A 14,179-nucleotide genomic window follows, 5' to 3' on the forward strand; every position below is an offset into this window, starting at 1 on the left:
GCGGTAAATTAGCATGATAAGCGCCACTTTTCGAATGACAACTTTCATTTGCGCTAGATAGCGTGCATTTTCGAAAACAGTGGTTAAATTTTTTTCCGGTTTAGCCTCTTCACCGTTAGCAAGCTTCCCGCTGTTTTATTTCTTTATTGCACAGTAACTTACGTTGGCAAATCTGAGCAAAAATCGATTATCGTCTGTTATAACATGTTCACATTTTGGTTGTATTCAAACTAAGGGAAATTTAGTGTAATTCATGTTACTGTATATTTTTTTTGAGCAAATGTTTAAATATCCCTACTAACTCCACCTAACTTAATAACTATTAGCTGTTATAATAATAACTAATAACTATTTAGCTGTTCCAAGGAACTCCACCTTTAAAGGTCAAGTTATTTGGAACAGCTAAATAGTTAAATAGTTTTATCGTACATCAACGAACGTTCGTTGAACGATAATAAACTTTTTTACCGCACATCCTCCTATTCTGAAAGTACAATGCACTGGGAGCAAAGCACGTTCCTTACAAAACTCATTACGTTAAGTGGCGTCATTACATGAGCCAGGGTGACGTACGGTATTTCGTTTCGAGAATATGTAAAATTGTATGCCATCAAGGCTAATTTTACACTTCAAAATACAATTCAGCTTAGCGAAATTACGTAAATGTACGCACACATAAACTAAGACATTGCATTTCGGCAATCACTGTAACTCAAATCGTTGTTCTTAACGACATTTCACATGTGGTTGCTTCCAGAAGAACGCATAGTTCACAATATCGCTGACACATACATTACGCTGAAAATTACCTTAGGATTTACTATTCTGATCTATTATTTTTATCAGCATCATGCCTCACGATTATTATATAGGCTTCAGTAGGGCCGTGTTGACTTTGGCGTATGGTGCGCCCACTGTTACTGTTTCTTCACATCTCTCAAACAAAATGAAATTCATAGACGTATCAACACTTAAACCATCCAAAACCCAACTTCAGTGAAGTCCGTATAGTCCCACTTCTAAGTCAATGGCACAGGTATCCTTAACTGGTATTTTCTCGAAAAAGAGTAATCCAGTCCTATCAGGTCACATAATAGAATACCGTCTGATGAATATTCTAGTGTAATTTTTGTTTTCGCCAGTAACGCTAGGCAAATTTTGGCCCATAAATCATGTAGGAATAAGAAAAACGCAGCATCTAATTTGCGTTCTAGTATCACATTAAATTTCTATATACGTGTCGTTACTTTCTACAGTCTTCTCCCGTCTGTTAACAAATTAATTGATTTCTTCTCGCCAGAAATATATGGGTCTATTGCTGGAAAACTCGTCCAGCCGGATTTTGAGAGCTACTTCACTACCAGATATACAGCTACTAATGTTACTTGCCGGCGATCGGGAAAGTGCTTACATATCGGAACGAGTTCTGATGCAAAACCAAACTAAAAATCATCGTTTTCTTCATATAGAGGTCTAGCTTAGTTCTGGGGGTTAGGTCTATATCCTGGAACAAGTAATTTTTTTAGCTCCTTTATTGTCGATGAAAAGATACGACTGATGATGGTTTTGTGTAGAAGGCTGTCATTATGGCTTCAAGTTGCTCAAGGCCGTTTGAGAAGCGATGTTTCTTTGTCATGTTCGCTTTGCATATAGATCACTCAAGATTCGCATTTAAAAGTAGATGCTATAAATGGAAGGTGCCTGTTAATGGTTATATGAGCGCTATTCATTTTTTCATCCAACTTACAGATTGTTTGAGTGTCGTCTCTTTTCAAAAGTGCCTTAAATAAGTCATTATCGATCTCAGATGGCTGACCGAAGCGAGCTGTACCCCTCAGTTTCAGACTTCAAAAAACTAGTTTTGAGCAGTCGTCTCATCTATAGAGTCTTCCCTGTAAATAGCTTGAATACCTTAGGCTTTTCGGCAGTTGATTGACCTCGGCAAAGAGTGAAATAGAATAGGTGTTAAAAATACATTTCTTTTCATGATTTGAGACGAAATTTCGTGTAGCGCACAATCAAATTTTAAGGGATTTTTAATAGGCATAAAACACAGTTTCATGGTTTATAAAAGTAAATAAGCAGTGGAGATATAGAAGGGTAAGAAAACTCCAAAATCAAAATAAAAATGTTTATGTTCCAATCAAATAAATGTTCGTCTAAAATTACTTGGTGTTTCACCCTCTCAAGGCTATTGCGGTTTCTTTGTGTTCAGTTTCACTCTAATCAGAAACGTTCCTTCGGTAAACCTAACTATTGTAATGGGAGCCGCTGTTTTTTGCAAAGTATGTGATTTTTTTATCGGTATTAAATCGATAAAGTATGGGTGTGTTTTTCAAACGAAAAAAGTACATACAATATTCTATGATAACACGCGTTGCATTGCCCATTTAAACCAGTTTATCTATTTTTTTTTTGTTATCGAGTATCTATTTAAGTTGAGTATACATATAGTATCATTATTGTGTGTTATTTAGTTGTTTGTGAATAAACAAAGGTCTTGTTAGTATAGACTAAGACCACGTTTGGTAAAACTAGCACGGTTGTTATTTTGCTGTGTATCCGAAATTTCGGCGGGCTACGCTTGAATAGCGTTTCTACCTAATTTTGAAGCTACGACTGACTACAGCGCCAGTTTGGCGCCTACCAGATGATCAACTATAACTGACACTAATTTCCACCGGTACATATCGTCTTATAATTCAGCAATATGTAAGTATTCTTTTCAAGTAATGACAGAGACTGTGTTAAACTGATAGTTTCCTCCAGCGTTGAGACAAACTAATCACCAATCGAAAATGCGCTCATTTATAATGTGTGATTTTTAATCAATATGTGGCGATAGGGTAGAGGCGCACAAACTATGCATTGGCGCGTTTATATCTATTATTGCTATACCAAATACTAAATTCGTAAGTGGTTTCATTGAGCAGTGTGTGAGTTGTAAAGATAGTCAGAATGCGCACCTGCGCTGTGTACAATTGACCTATTGTTACTACAAGAAGTTTTTCGCCAGCGTAATAATTGTCATGTGTCCTTGCCTGAAGCTGTTACATTATTAACTACGCAAGTTGGATTTGTGGCTATAACTTGCCTATAAGTTGCCTAAGAAATTGGTTTTGCTTTCGCCAACACTAGAGCTAATGGTAATTGCCATTTGATATTTCTCGTAGCTAAATACGACCTTTAACTCTCTTTAGGACAACTCCTAACCTCTGTGGTTATACAGTGGTAACGTGTTTTCCTATTCAATGCAACGGCGCGTTAGTTGACTAAGGTTGAATACATATCATTTCATGCAACTATTTTATGTAGTGCCGAATATATGCAATGCGATAGGTGCAGGCAGATGCACAAACCAAACTGTACAGTCGATACAAAAACCGTTTCGTGTACGCGGACATGGTCACGCTCATTATTACACTTATGTTATTGACTTGAATGCGGATATATCATACGGCTCTAACGTTATTAGCAGAAAACTTTGCTAGGGTATTATACGACTGAGCTCATTAAAAGTTGTCATAATCGCAGCGCAGTGCAGAGTAGGAATAGTAGTAGTTTTAGTAGTAGTTTTTCTAGGGTTAAGAGAAGGGTTTTAGCAGCGCCTGTTGCGGTAGGCCTTATCGACGTTTTGTTGCCTCTTAGTCGCCTAAAAGTTGTTCATATTTTGGCGCTACTGCTATGGTTGTCGGCTGCTCTGGCTGCTGCTGTTGCCTGGCCTGCTTTGATTGTTGCTGTGCTTGCGGGGGAGAGTACGTCAGTATCTAGGTGCATCGGCACAGCATAAAATCGCGTTACACCAGCATCATAACACTGCAATAATCATCGATCGAGTTGTAGCAATTCGACTATACAACAATAGGTAACGTGTGAGCCTCCTCCGATGTGTATAGTGGCTTTGTAGGAAGACAGACGGACCAAACACAGACGATTAGAGGCGTGTTATCGTCGTCGTGTGTGAGTGTCTCATGTGGATGCATATAGCTCCCGTCCGAGAAGGAAGCGCATGCGTTAGTTCTGTCGTGTCGATACCGCTGTTATTGCTGTAAGGGCACTCAAAAGCTGTCGCGTCAGTGCTTCCAGAGGGTTTATTATTGTTCGTGGACTTTTTCGTATATGATTAGTGTGTCGAGAACTCGGCGCTGAGCCCGGATTGGATAGTTACGTTCCGTATTGTTGAATTCAAACAGAAAGACACTGCATAATACCAATTGCAACCATGGTGCGACGTTGCAGCGATAAACTGGCCAAGCTGTTAATGATAATCTTCAATGGAGTCTTTATGGTGAGCTCAATCTAGATTCTCTGTAATTTTGTGTTTTTGTACGGTTGTTAGCCTATGTTCAACTTCTGACCTGTAAATCCATGCGTCTGATACGTCAATCTATAATGCCTGTTGCATATGAGATATCACTACTCGTAATGCGAGAAGTGGTGAGTGACTTAACACTTTCGTATAAATAGATATATATATATCAAGCCCAATGCTTTGTTTTGTAACAGACTGGTTTTATTTAGGACAGTCCGTTATCAGTTGTTACGTAGACTGAGAAGAGTTTCTATACATATTATTTAAAAGAGACGCAACCTGTCTGAAGTGCGCAATTTTAGAGTGTTCTTAGAAGTATCGCATTGCACCTAATACACATGCGATGCATGGCAGCGCAGTCATTACCATAGAGGAAGATGGCAGGACTCAAACCTTAGCATAATTATTACAGCAGCAAAGTGAACAAAGCGGGCTACCAGTATCTGTGACATAAGGCAGCCACATAGCACAAAAGCTTTACGATTATAATATATAATGACGTGACGGTATTTGATGTATGTCGATAAGAACTAAAGTCTTGGCGGTGTCCTGATGTGCTACTAGACCATGATCGTACAACATACCGACACGGTTAAAATTGGGTGTTTATTTGTAAAAAAAATATTAATTTATGTCTACACATTTTGCTTAAATTAAAATCAATATATGACGTTATGTAGTTTATAGCGTAAATAAATTGGCCTCTGCGAATCGTGAGTCATGTTTGTAGATACGTAATATAAATTCCTCAAACGAGTCAAAAAAGTTAGCAGCGTTACACCAGATGTTACAAAGTTAAATAAATTATCGAATTTACCGCTCGTAAAAGGCTGGTCCGATTGGTAAAAGTTACATAAATAAATCGATGAAAAAGTAGGCACAATGCTAGTGAATGCCATTAATTTCATAAACATTGATACTGAGCGCATGCCAAATCTGTAAAATTGAGCTTGACATTTGGCAACCCTTAAATGTAGATTAAGTCGAGTTACTTGCACAAGCAACACACGCTCGATATGGAGTTAAGGGGACACTACTGGTTTAGACAATTGCAGAAAATAATGCTAGATGTGTGAATATAGCTATTTCGAATGCTTTCCGAACCATGACATCGAAATCGGAAGATGGACAATAATTAAAATAACTTATTGCTAGTAACGGCTGCAGTATAGCTAACATCTGTTTTAAGAGCAGAATATGTTGTCTTGCATAATCTCAGGGGGGTGGACCTTTCATGGGTAACTTGCAAAGCAAAACACCTAAAAGATTACTGATCTAATATTGACACTGCTTGACTGAAGCCCGCATTTTTTTCTATTATAATTTAAGTATAGTAGGCGCTGATAGTTGTTTATGTCGCTAGGAATGTTTTTCTCTCAATAAACGCGGGATTGCGGAATTTTGACATTACAAACATACTTCATTCTTATGGTAGTGACAGTGGTCGTTTTCAAATTTGCATAATGAAAAGGGACGGTTATAGCGCGCAGATAGTTAACGGGTAGGTAGGCAGGCAAGCAGACTGACTGCAATTTGGAAGACATTCGTGATTACAGTTCGCATATATGACGAAACTGATCTTTTTATTTCTAAAGTTTGTAACAGTAGTATTCAAAGTCGAATGCTTAGCTTATGATACGCTAGTACCGTCTTCGGCACTAAAAGCCTTTCGCAAATGACTTCATTTTGAAAATAAGGAATGTGTCGTTTTTAAGACATGTAATAAGATTCGAATAATATAGATTCCATTAGATATTTTGGATACGGGTAGGTGAAACGTAAGTTGTAGCGACATTTGTAGATACCGTTATATTTCTCGCGTTTTTGGGGTTCGAAACGGTCACTGTGGGAATACGTTATTTGTCTGTAGACGCGTTAGAGTCAACACCCACGTGTCGTCATCGTCGTGACGAAGCTTCGAAAGATACAAAAAATTAGTAATCTTTGTTGAGATTCGTATGGCCTAGTCAGCATCTTTTGCAAGTCCATCTAGAAATTTAATCATTGGCGACAGAACAGCAGATAGATGTGAGCTGAGTTTTTCTATTTTTAATTTAGGGACAGTGATTACAACAGCTTTGTTAGATAAAAGACTTTGGGTTTAAAAACTGTCTAAAACGTGAAACGAATACCAATTTCGACAACAAAATTATTGTCGGCTTTTCGAAAATGGTAGATTACGCTACGAAACGCAAGAATATTGGAACACGAGCAGAACATTAGGAGATGCCATTTTGAATTCTCTAGGTCTGCCAACAATAATGACTGCTAAATTCGACCGCCTGTGGACGCCCCATGTAGCCATTCTAGCAATGTACAGGGTCGTTAGTCGCTGGGCGCCTAAACAACGCCTAAATAGGTTTAGTGCCTGAGCTACAGCGATTATGCAGGTGATCCCAGCAATGCACGCTTGCTAAGAGAACGAACTTGCAACCCTGTTTCGCTCTTTCTCTCGCCAATGTTAGCCATGCCAGTAAACAATGTACACACGTATGTATGTGATATTACATAATATGAACGCAAATACATAGTATAAGAAGTTTTTGCATTTCGGCGAAAGTACTGCCAGTCGCTTTGTTGATGATAGTCACAAGCTCACTCTGGCTCTACGGGCTCATTCGGCTTTATTCTTTCATTCGTGCAGCTTTACTTTGCCACGTTTAGATATTTGACAGTAGAAACGGTCAACGAAATTCATAGAGTGATTGCGCTATTTCGGAACGCTGCGACTGAATCATCTGTCGCATGGCTTGTCGTGGCTTACTGATATGGTAAACCATTTTTTCCAAAATATACACTATGAGTATACATGGAATTTAAGTTGTTCTTTATATATATATATATATATGATATTCATGTAAAGTTCGTCTGAAATGAATTTGGTAAATGGATTTAGTTGTTTTTAGATACTATCATTTAGTTTTAGCTAAAAATCTTGCCCACTTAATAGGAATGTTGGTTGTCTAAACCTGAAGTAATCTCGAAGGCGGGTAGCTATATGTAAAGTTGACATCCTCCACAGTTGACGTCCACATGCAAACCTCAGATGCATAAACACTTTTAGTAATAGCAATGGAGGTAAACTTATGTGAGTTGCTCGGTAATGAGAATGAGTTTATATCTTAGATATTGCTGAAGAAATACAAATTAAATATTTGTCTTCTGGTACGTGGTATTTGCTAAAATTGTTTACGTATTATGTGATAACACGTGTAGGCTTGACTCATTATACTGAGAGTTTCAAATCATGTTATTGTTTTATGTCATTAAATCATTTAAAATATTTTTATTTATTAGACAATAGTGTTTATTTGCTTTCTAATGTCTTTTCCATCAGTACGGAAAATCAGATGGCTGAGGCAAACTCTGCAAAGTTGGCACTAGGTTTGTTTGAATCTGCCGTAAAAAAGCTGACTTTACCGAAGGCTTTCGTATGTGTAGTTTAAACGAAGCTTCTGCAAATGTATTAGAAATAGATGAATTTAACAACGAAATAAGGTTTCACAGCACTATGACTTTATATTCACTTCATAGGCATCGAAAGAACATTTGAGTAGGAATAAATTGTTTTATCGCTTGCCTCTTAATTGTAGACAACCGTGTTGTCATCATGCCTCGAGGCCGGAAGCGCATTGCCGATGCTTCATCTATGCAATATGAGACTGCAATACCAACAAAAACCCTCAAAGTGACGTCCAAAAAGTCCAAGGATCCTTCTAAAGAATATTCGCATTTCACTCACTGGCTAGTGAAATCTGAGGGCGAGTCGCGAATCGAAAATGGACATGACTTCAAATTTTCAATTGATGACCTCGCTAACTCGAAAAACCAGACAACGCACTGGGAGGGCGTAAGGAATTACCAAGCAAGAAATTTCATGCGGGACTTCATGAAATTAGGACAGCAGGTCTTCTTCTATCATAGCAACGTCAAGGAGCCTGGGATAGTGGGATTGGTTGAAATCACTAAGGAAAGTTACCCTGACCACACGCAGTTTGAGAAGGGCAACCACTACTTCGACAAAAGCGCGTCAAAAGATAATCCCCGTTGGTTTATGGTTGATATAAAGCTAGTGCGTCATTTTAAAAGGTGTATTACCTTAAAGGAGCTTAAGCGCTGGCATCTCGAGCACAAAAAAAATAATGGCCCGCTAAAAGATCTCTTCTTATTCACCAAAGCCAGACTCAGTGTTTTACCAATTAGCGATAAGGAATGGGAATTCATTTGCAAATTAGAAGACCAAGAACCCTTTGTTGATTAAGCAGTTGCGCGTTCAAACGGCATTCGCGAATGCATCGAATTAAATATCCGTTGGTTTTGTATCAAGCCAAAATGTAGTATTTCAGGCATAGCGAAGTACAAGAAGTACTAACCTAGTTGTCATACAGTCCATATCACGCGACACACCGTTTTGGAAAAAAAATTATATTGAAGTCGTAATATTTATAACATGTGCTACAATATGCTGAAGTTGCTAAAATAAATAGCGACGATAGCCAAGCAATGATGATTGTCACGAGCATGTATTAGCTTTAATGCTCCTTAGTAACAATGGATACACGAAAATGGTTGCACAGAACAAATACGCCTTTTACAACGATTATTTAACGAATAGGTTGTCTAAAGGTGACCTGAACGATTTTTATAAGAATTCAAATTTTAGTCTTTTGTGTTGCCGTATGGTACCAGGAGTGGAGACGAAACAGTATAACTCGCTTAAATACACCAATGATTGCGTTTGTTGTTTCTTGAATAGTTAAGAAAAAGGGTGCTACCCAAGTAATGTGCCATTAACACCGGTCACATTTTTCCTGTCTAGGTACCTAGTTCCCTTAATACACGGTGTACTCATATTTTCTCTTCTTGGTGAAAGCGTGTGATCGAACTATAGTATTACGTAGTACTTAGGCATGCATGAAATCTGAAAAACTGATCATTTCCTAAATGTACGATGGCGTATCATCAAATATAGTAAAAAGGCTTTTGTTGAACATTTTAGTTGAATTTCTCAATAAAAATAAAGCTACTTGTCGCTGAATTTCTGCTTTGTTGAGTTTCGTTGTTGAATCTGTTTTTGGGTCCTAGAATAGTTTGACAATCCGTTCCTTAATCATTGGAATCTATCTACGATATGCTCGTTCTGATATATGCATAATCGAGGCAACTTACGACAATATGATTCTATCAAGTAGCTATTTTATGTAATATACTTAGCCTATGTGCTTTAGCGTATCTGGGACGGTCCAAGTTCGCGAATTGCGAGGTTAACGCAGTAATCTGCTAATCATGTGAGTCATAATCATGTCATAACGTTTATGGGGCGTCCATATTTTGGCATCTATGGTTTTGTTTTTAAATTGGATTAGCAGCATTGATCTCTATCTGTCTTTGAGTGTCAACTCTATGAACGTCTAAAAAATGTAAAGCAGGTAGGTGGCTACAATCAGATTTATTCTTAGTTATTTATTTCCGCTTATGTTAACCGTGCGTGCTAAAGCTTTATCGTGCAAGTATACAGTAAAATTGATTCGGACCACGAGGTTTACTGGCTATTGCAGAACCAGTGTTCGACTCAGTATGGGTATTACATTGCATAAGATTTTGCTCTAGTGTGAATCCATCTCAGTGACTGTTAGTGGTTGTGTTATATGATCTTTTTGTAGGTGAATGGAATCGGTATCTTCGTATTGGGAGTCAACGGCGTAAAGTTCAACTCTGACGTCAGGGAGATTGTTCAAGAACTCTCACGTAAGGATTCATTCAATTTTCTACAACTGCACATAAATATATATGGTGTATTGTACATACCAATAATCCAACATCACATACGAAAATACGTTTGCTCTTATGCTAGATTCCATAAAATATAATGCATTGTTCCATTAGGTTGAGAAGTGGGATATTGATAGGCTCTTCCGTTAGTAGTAGTTTATTTCGTAATTCCATTATGATCAGGCATTCTCTAAATTAATTTTTAATAAGTTAGTTTTCGGAGCGTGGAGTCAGTTCTAAAGAAGTATAAAATTCTGCCTGGTAGTCACCCTGTGTCTGTTGATTCAGCCTCTTTACTTCCAGTTTTGTCCTGTCCAATTGGCCATTTACAGACAAGTATTTTCGGAAAGCTTTGTGTCTGCATTTGATTTTGTCAGTACTATTAATGCCGGCATATCCCCTTTTTTGTTACATGTTACATGCCATTCCCGAAATCATACATGTTTGATCGCCTGGTATGATCACTTACGAATAATTGTAGTGGTCAATGTGGCAGTCATTGTGCTTGGCGCTATCATCTTTATCATCTCCTTTATGGGATTCTGCGGTGCTTGGAAGGAGAGCTCATGTTTGATCACATCGGTAAGTGACGCCCAAAGTCAGTTTGTGGATACCACCTTAAAGGCCATCTTTAGTCGATATAGTAATCCTTGGAAGACCGATCGATAACTTCAGAATCGATGTAATTCAAAATTTTTGAATTTCGTATAGGGTGCTACTTGCTAATATTCAGCATTATCATTCACCAGTTAGAATATGAATTTCAGTAGTATTTGGCTTTATCCTTTTAGTTTATGCTGTGTATGATCCTGATTCTGATTGCGGAGCTAGCTGTCGCTGGTGTGACGTTCACAAACCGTAACCAACTAAAAGACCTCCTCGAAAAAGGAATGGTGAAATCATTTGAGAAGAGGAATAGTTCGCTGACCAGAGAGGCTTGGGACGATATTGAAGTTTCGGTGAATATTTTTAATAACATAGACATATTTCATCTAGAACAAAATATTCTAGTTCCTATATTCCGTCAGTATTCTATTTCATCTATTTAGCTCTGATCTATAAGCTAACCTAAAGAAAAAAAAAATGGGCGTGAACCGCAACTGAGGCTTAAGAACCCATAACTAGCAACCATCATAATTAATATGTCTTTAAAAAAATAAAACATTCAAATGTGTCAGTTCGAAGTATCGTAGATTTAGTGTAATCGGACATTTAGTTTCATTTAAATGATCTCACGTCACTCAAATGACTCAAAACCGAAAGTCGTGGATGGCTTCATTAGTTCCATAAAATATTTCCTTCTACTTAAGGTATCAAGCCAAAGCTATTCTGATTCTTCCCGTCTTCCTTCATTCGATTAGCATGTAGTTACGCCTAATATTCAACTTAAACGGGTAAATGAATATACATATGTAAGTCCAGTGCACTGCTAAGAAAATCTGTGCGTGAAATACGATAGGGCAAGCACTAACTACCTGTCTTGTGCCGCTGGCTTTGGCTATAGCTCGCATGCTGTGGAGTTCACAGCTATAAAGATTACAAAGGCGATTTGCCCTTGTCTTGCTGCAAAGAAGCCAAAATTAGCAAGTGCACACCTAAACTTCAGTCCTTCAGCAAGGACGGATGTATTAAAAAGGTCAAAAACAAGCTGAGCGAAGAATACCTTAACTTTGGTGTAGCAGCGATCGTCGTAGCCTTCATTGAGGTATGTATCCCTTTACAAACATGCGTGTTATGCTTCAGATAATCTTTACAGAAACTTCATTATACTTAGCTTATAACTGATAGCCCTTGACAATAATAAACAGTCGTTCTTAAGAAGACAAATCCATTCTCAGAATATAACTAATAATAAAACTAGATAAACCCGCATTTTTTGGTGGCCCACAAAACTTTGGCGTCAGCTTCGTATAATGAAGTCAACATTACCACTATGGAATCTGTCAAAATACTCTATTATCCCTGATATGCTGATCCTGACACTTAAAGCATATCTGTTTATTTTATTCGAGCAGGTTGTCGGAATTATCTTCTCGTGCTGCCTCCGCAGCGCTATTAATGAGAGATATGAGACCGTCTAAAAGATTCTGTCGACAATGGTTAGCTGGATCGGTCCCTATCAGCCTCGGTCCGCTTGAATTTCATCTCGGAAATATATACTTCCACTCGGATACAGAGGCTTCAATTACTGACGCTTGTGATTCACGAGCCTTTTTGACTTCGAAATCACTCTTAGGACTCGACTCTTCGCTAGAAATCAACACTATAGATCTGGCTTTTTCAATGTAATTCTTCCTAGTCTAGCTTATCCAAACCGGTGCATACGATAATTCATTACATGGTATGTAAGCGCTGTAACCTTATTGAATAAAGTTTCATAGCTTCTTGAACATTTTTTTTTACTAAAGGCTTTTTGACTTTTCTTTGAGTTCACTAGGCATATTTTTCATGAACTTCGATTGCACTGGAAACACTTTGAGTACGAGTAAGAGTGTAATTATACGATAATTCATTACATGGTATGTAAGCGCTGTAACCTTATTGAATAAAGTATCATAGCTCCTTGAACATTTTTTTTTACTAAAGGCTTTTTGACTTTTCTTTGAGTTCACTAGACATATTTTTCATGAACTTCGATTGCACTGGAACACTTTGAGTACGAGTAAGAGTGTAATTATACCGATACTGGAATATGATATAATTTCAAATATGAATATGTAAGACCAATTCTTGATGCTAACTGTCAGTGTACGGAAAAAACAGTCTTCGGCCTGACTATCAATCGATTTTTCGCAAAGAACTGACGATAATTTATTAGCGGTGTATGATCTAAAAAAATATAAAAATAGATAAACATATATAAAAAAAATACAAATGAGAAAGCGCCGTTAAATAACTTTCATGTTACTAGTGTAAATGAGCTGGCGGTGAGCCGATTGCCAGCGTATATCTATATGTATTATTTTACACAGATAATCATGCGCATTTAGATTTACTCTTACTTGAAGAAACCCCTATACCGACAAAAAATCTTCACTAAAACGTCGTCATCTAACAGCACAATGAGATGCGCAAAACAGCTTTGATCAGAAGCCCTGCTCAATAGTCAGGTGAAAAGCATGTTTAAATAGCATACAGTGATCAGTTTTGTAAAATTGCCCACCGCTAATAGAAGCAGGGAGAAGAAGTCAACCCCGAACAAATACTTGTATGGTGACACTACAGCATTATACTAGTAAAAGTTCTCGCTTCTCATTCTTTTTTCCGCATTGTATCGCGTTTCCTCTCCTTCGATACCTATTGACCTCGGCCACATTCGAAGGCACCCCAAAAAAACGTAAATTGTAATTATGAATTTAGTATGAGATTTGAACAGGTCTGAAACATTTACTGATTCCATGCCAGTGTTAGTCAAAATACATTAAATTATATAGTTACAAATTATAATCGGCAAGAATCACTAGAACTAGGTTTATTAAAATGAACAATTGTATCTTAATATGTAATACATAGAAGTAATTGTAAAACAACAAGGTATGCCTTCGGCCTGATCCTAAAAAAAGTGTTAATACTGTTAAACTGAACGCAGTATCTCTAAGACGGAACAATAAAATAAAGGAAGGATGAAGGCAAGAGGAATATGAAAATTAATCATATTTGTTATATTAATCATGTGATGAGATTTTTCTAAACCTTTTGTATTTTTGTGTCTAAAATGTAGAGTTTTCCATGGAAAAGCGTAATAAATTGGTCTACACAATTACCTATGACTATTGACGAAATCCTTATTAACACCTATATGCAGGTATGTTGTAGAGTTTGCATAAGGTAGTTTGCATACTGAATGATGCATGTGCTGAAGACACGTTACCATTAAAGTACTAAAAATGTGAGCCCGAAGTTTTCGGCGCGTAATACTCCGTTACTTACATGCGTTGCAGAAACTGGCACTTCGTACAAATTTGAACCTTCAAAACGAGGTTGTTCCCGGGCTGCGGTTGGTGAGGACAAGGTGCCATTGTTTTCTTGTTTGCGTAGCCTTCATGCAGTGACCTTAAACTGCACACAATGGCTGCGCACCCTAGGCTGAATATG

At 37.6% G+C, this 14,179-nt stretch overlaps 1 protein-coding gene across 5 annotated transcripts; it reads left to right on the forward strand.

Moving 5' to 3' along the window:
- The first annotated feature begins 2,586 nt into the window (after nucleotides 1-2,586).
- On the forward strand, nucleotides 2,587-13,855 carry LOC111254312 (thymocyte nuclear protein 1-like). 5 transcript variants are annotated; one of them, XM_022815013.2, is made up of 6 exons: nucleotides 3,742-4,288; nucleotides 9,976-10,060; nucleotides 10,566-10,666; nucleotides 10,876-11,043; nucleotides 11,589-11,789; nucleotides 12,100-13,855. In XM_022815013.2, the coding sequence occupies exons 1-6, from the start codon at nucleotides 4,223-4,225 to the stop codon at nucleotides 12,163-12,165; spliced, it is 687 nt and encodes a 228-aa protein (XP_022670748.1). In that variant the 5' UTR covers nucleotides 3,742-4,222; the 3' UTR covers nucleotides 12,166-13,855. The 5 variants fall into 5 exon arrangements, with proteins under 5 accessions (XP_022670751.1, XP_022670753.1, XP_022670749.1 ...); XM_022815016.2 differs by lacking the exons at nucleotides 3,742-4,288; nucleotides 9,976-10,060; nucleotides 10,566-10,666; ... (1 more) ...; nucleotides 11,589-11,789; nucleotides 12,100-13,855 and adding exons at nucleotides 2,587-2,712; nucleotides 7,906-9,350; XM_022815018.2 differs by lacking the exons at nucleotides 3,742-4,288; nucleotides 9,976-10,060; nucleotides 10,566-10,666; ... (1 more) ...; nucleotides 11,589-11,789; nucleotides 12,100-13,855 and adding exons at nucleotides 2,889-3,146; nucleotides 7,906-9,350.
- The last annotated feature ends 324 nt before the right edge of the window (nucleotides 13,856-14,179 follow it).

Source organism: Varroa destructor, unplaced genomic scaffold (assembly GCF_002443255.2).
Source record: "Varroa destructor unplaced genomic scaffold, Vdes_3.0 BEIS01000007.1, whole genome shotgun sequence".
NCBI lineage: Eukaryota > Metazoa > Arthropoda > Arachnida > Mesostigmata > Varroidae > Varroa > Varroa destructor.

Coding starts and splice junctions, on each gene's coding strand:
- LOC111254312 (XM_022815013.2), top strand. CDS start 4,223: ATGGTGCGACGTTGCAGCGATAAACTGGCCAAGCTGTTAATGATAATC. Junction 4,289..9,975: donor TCTTCAATGGAGTCTTTATG/GTGAGCTCAATC, acceptor ATCTTTTTGTAG/GTGAATGGAATCGGTATCTT. Junction 10,667..10,875: donor GCTCATGTTTGATCACATCG/GTAAGTGACGCC, acceptor TTATCCTTTTAG/TTTATGCTGTGTATGATCCT.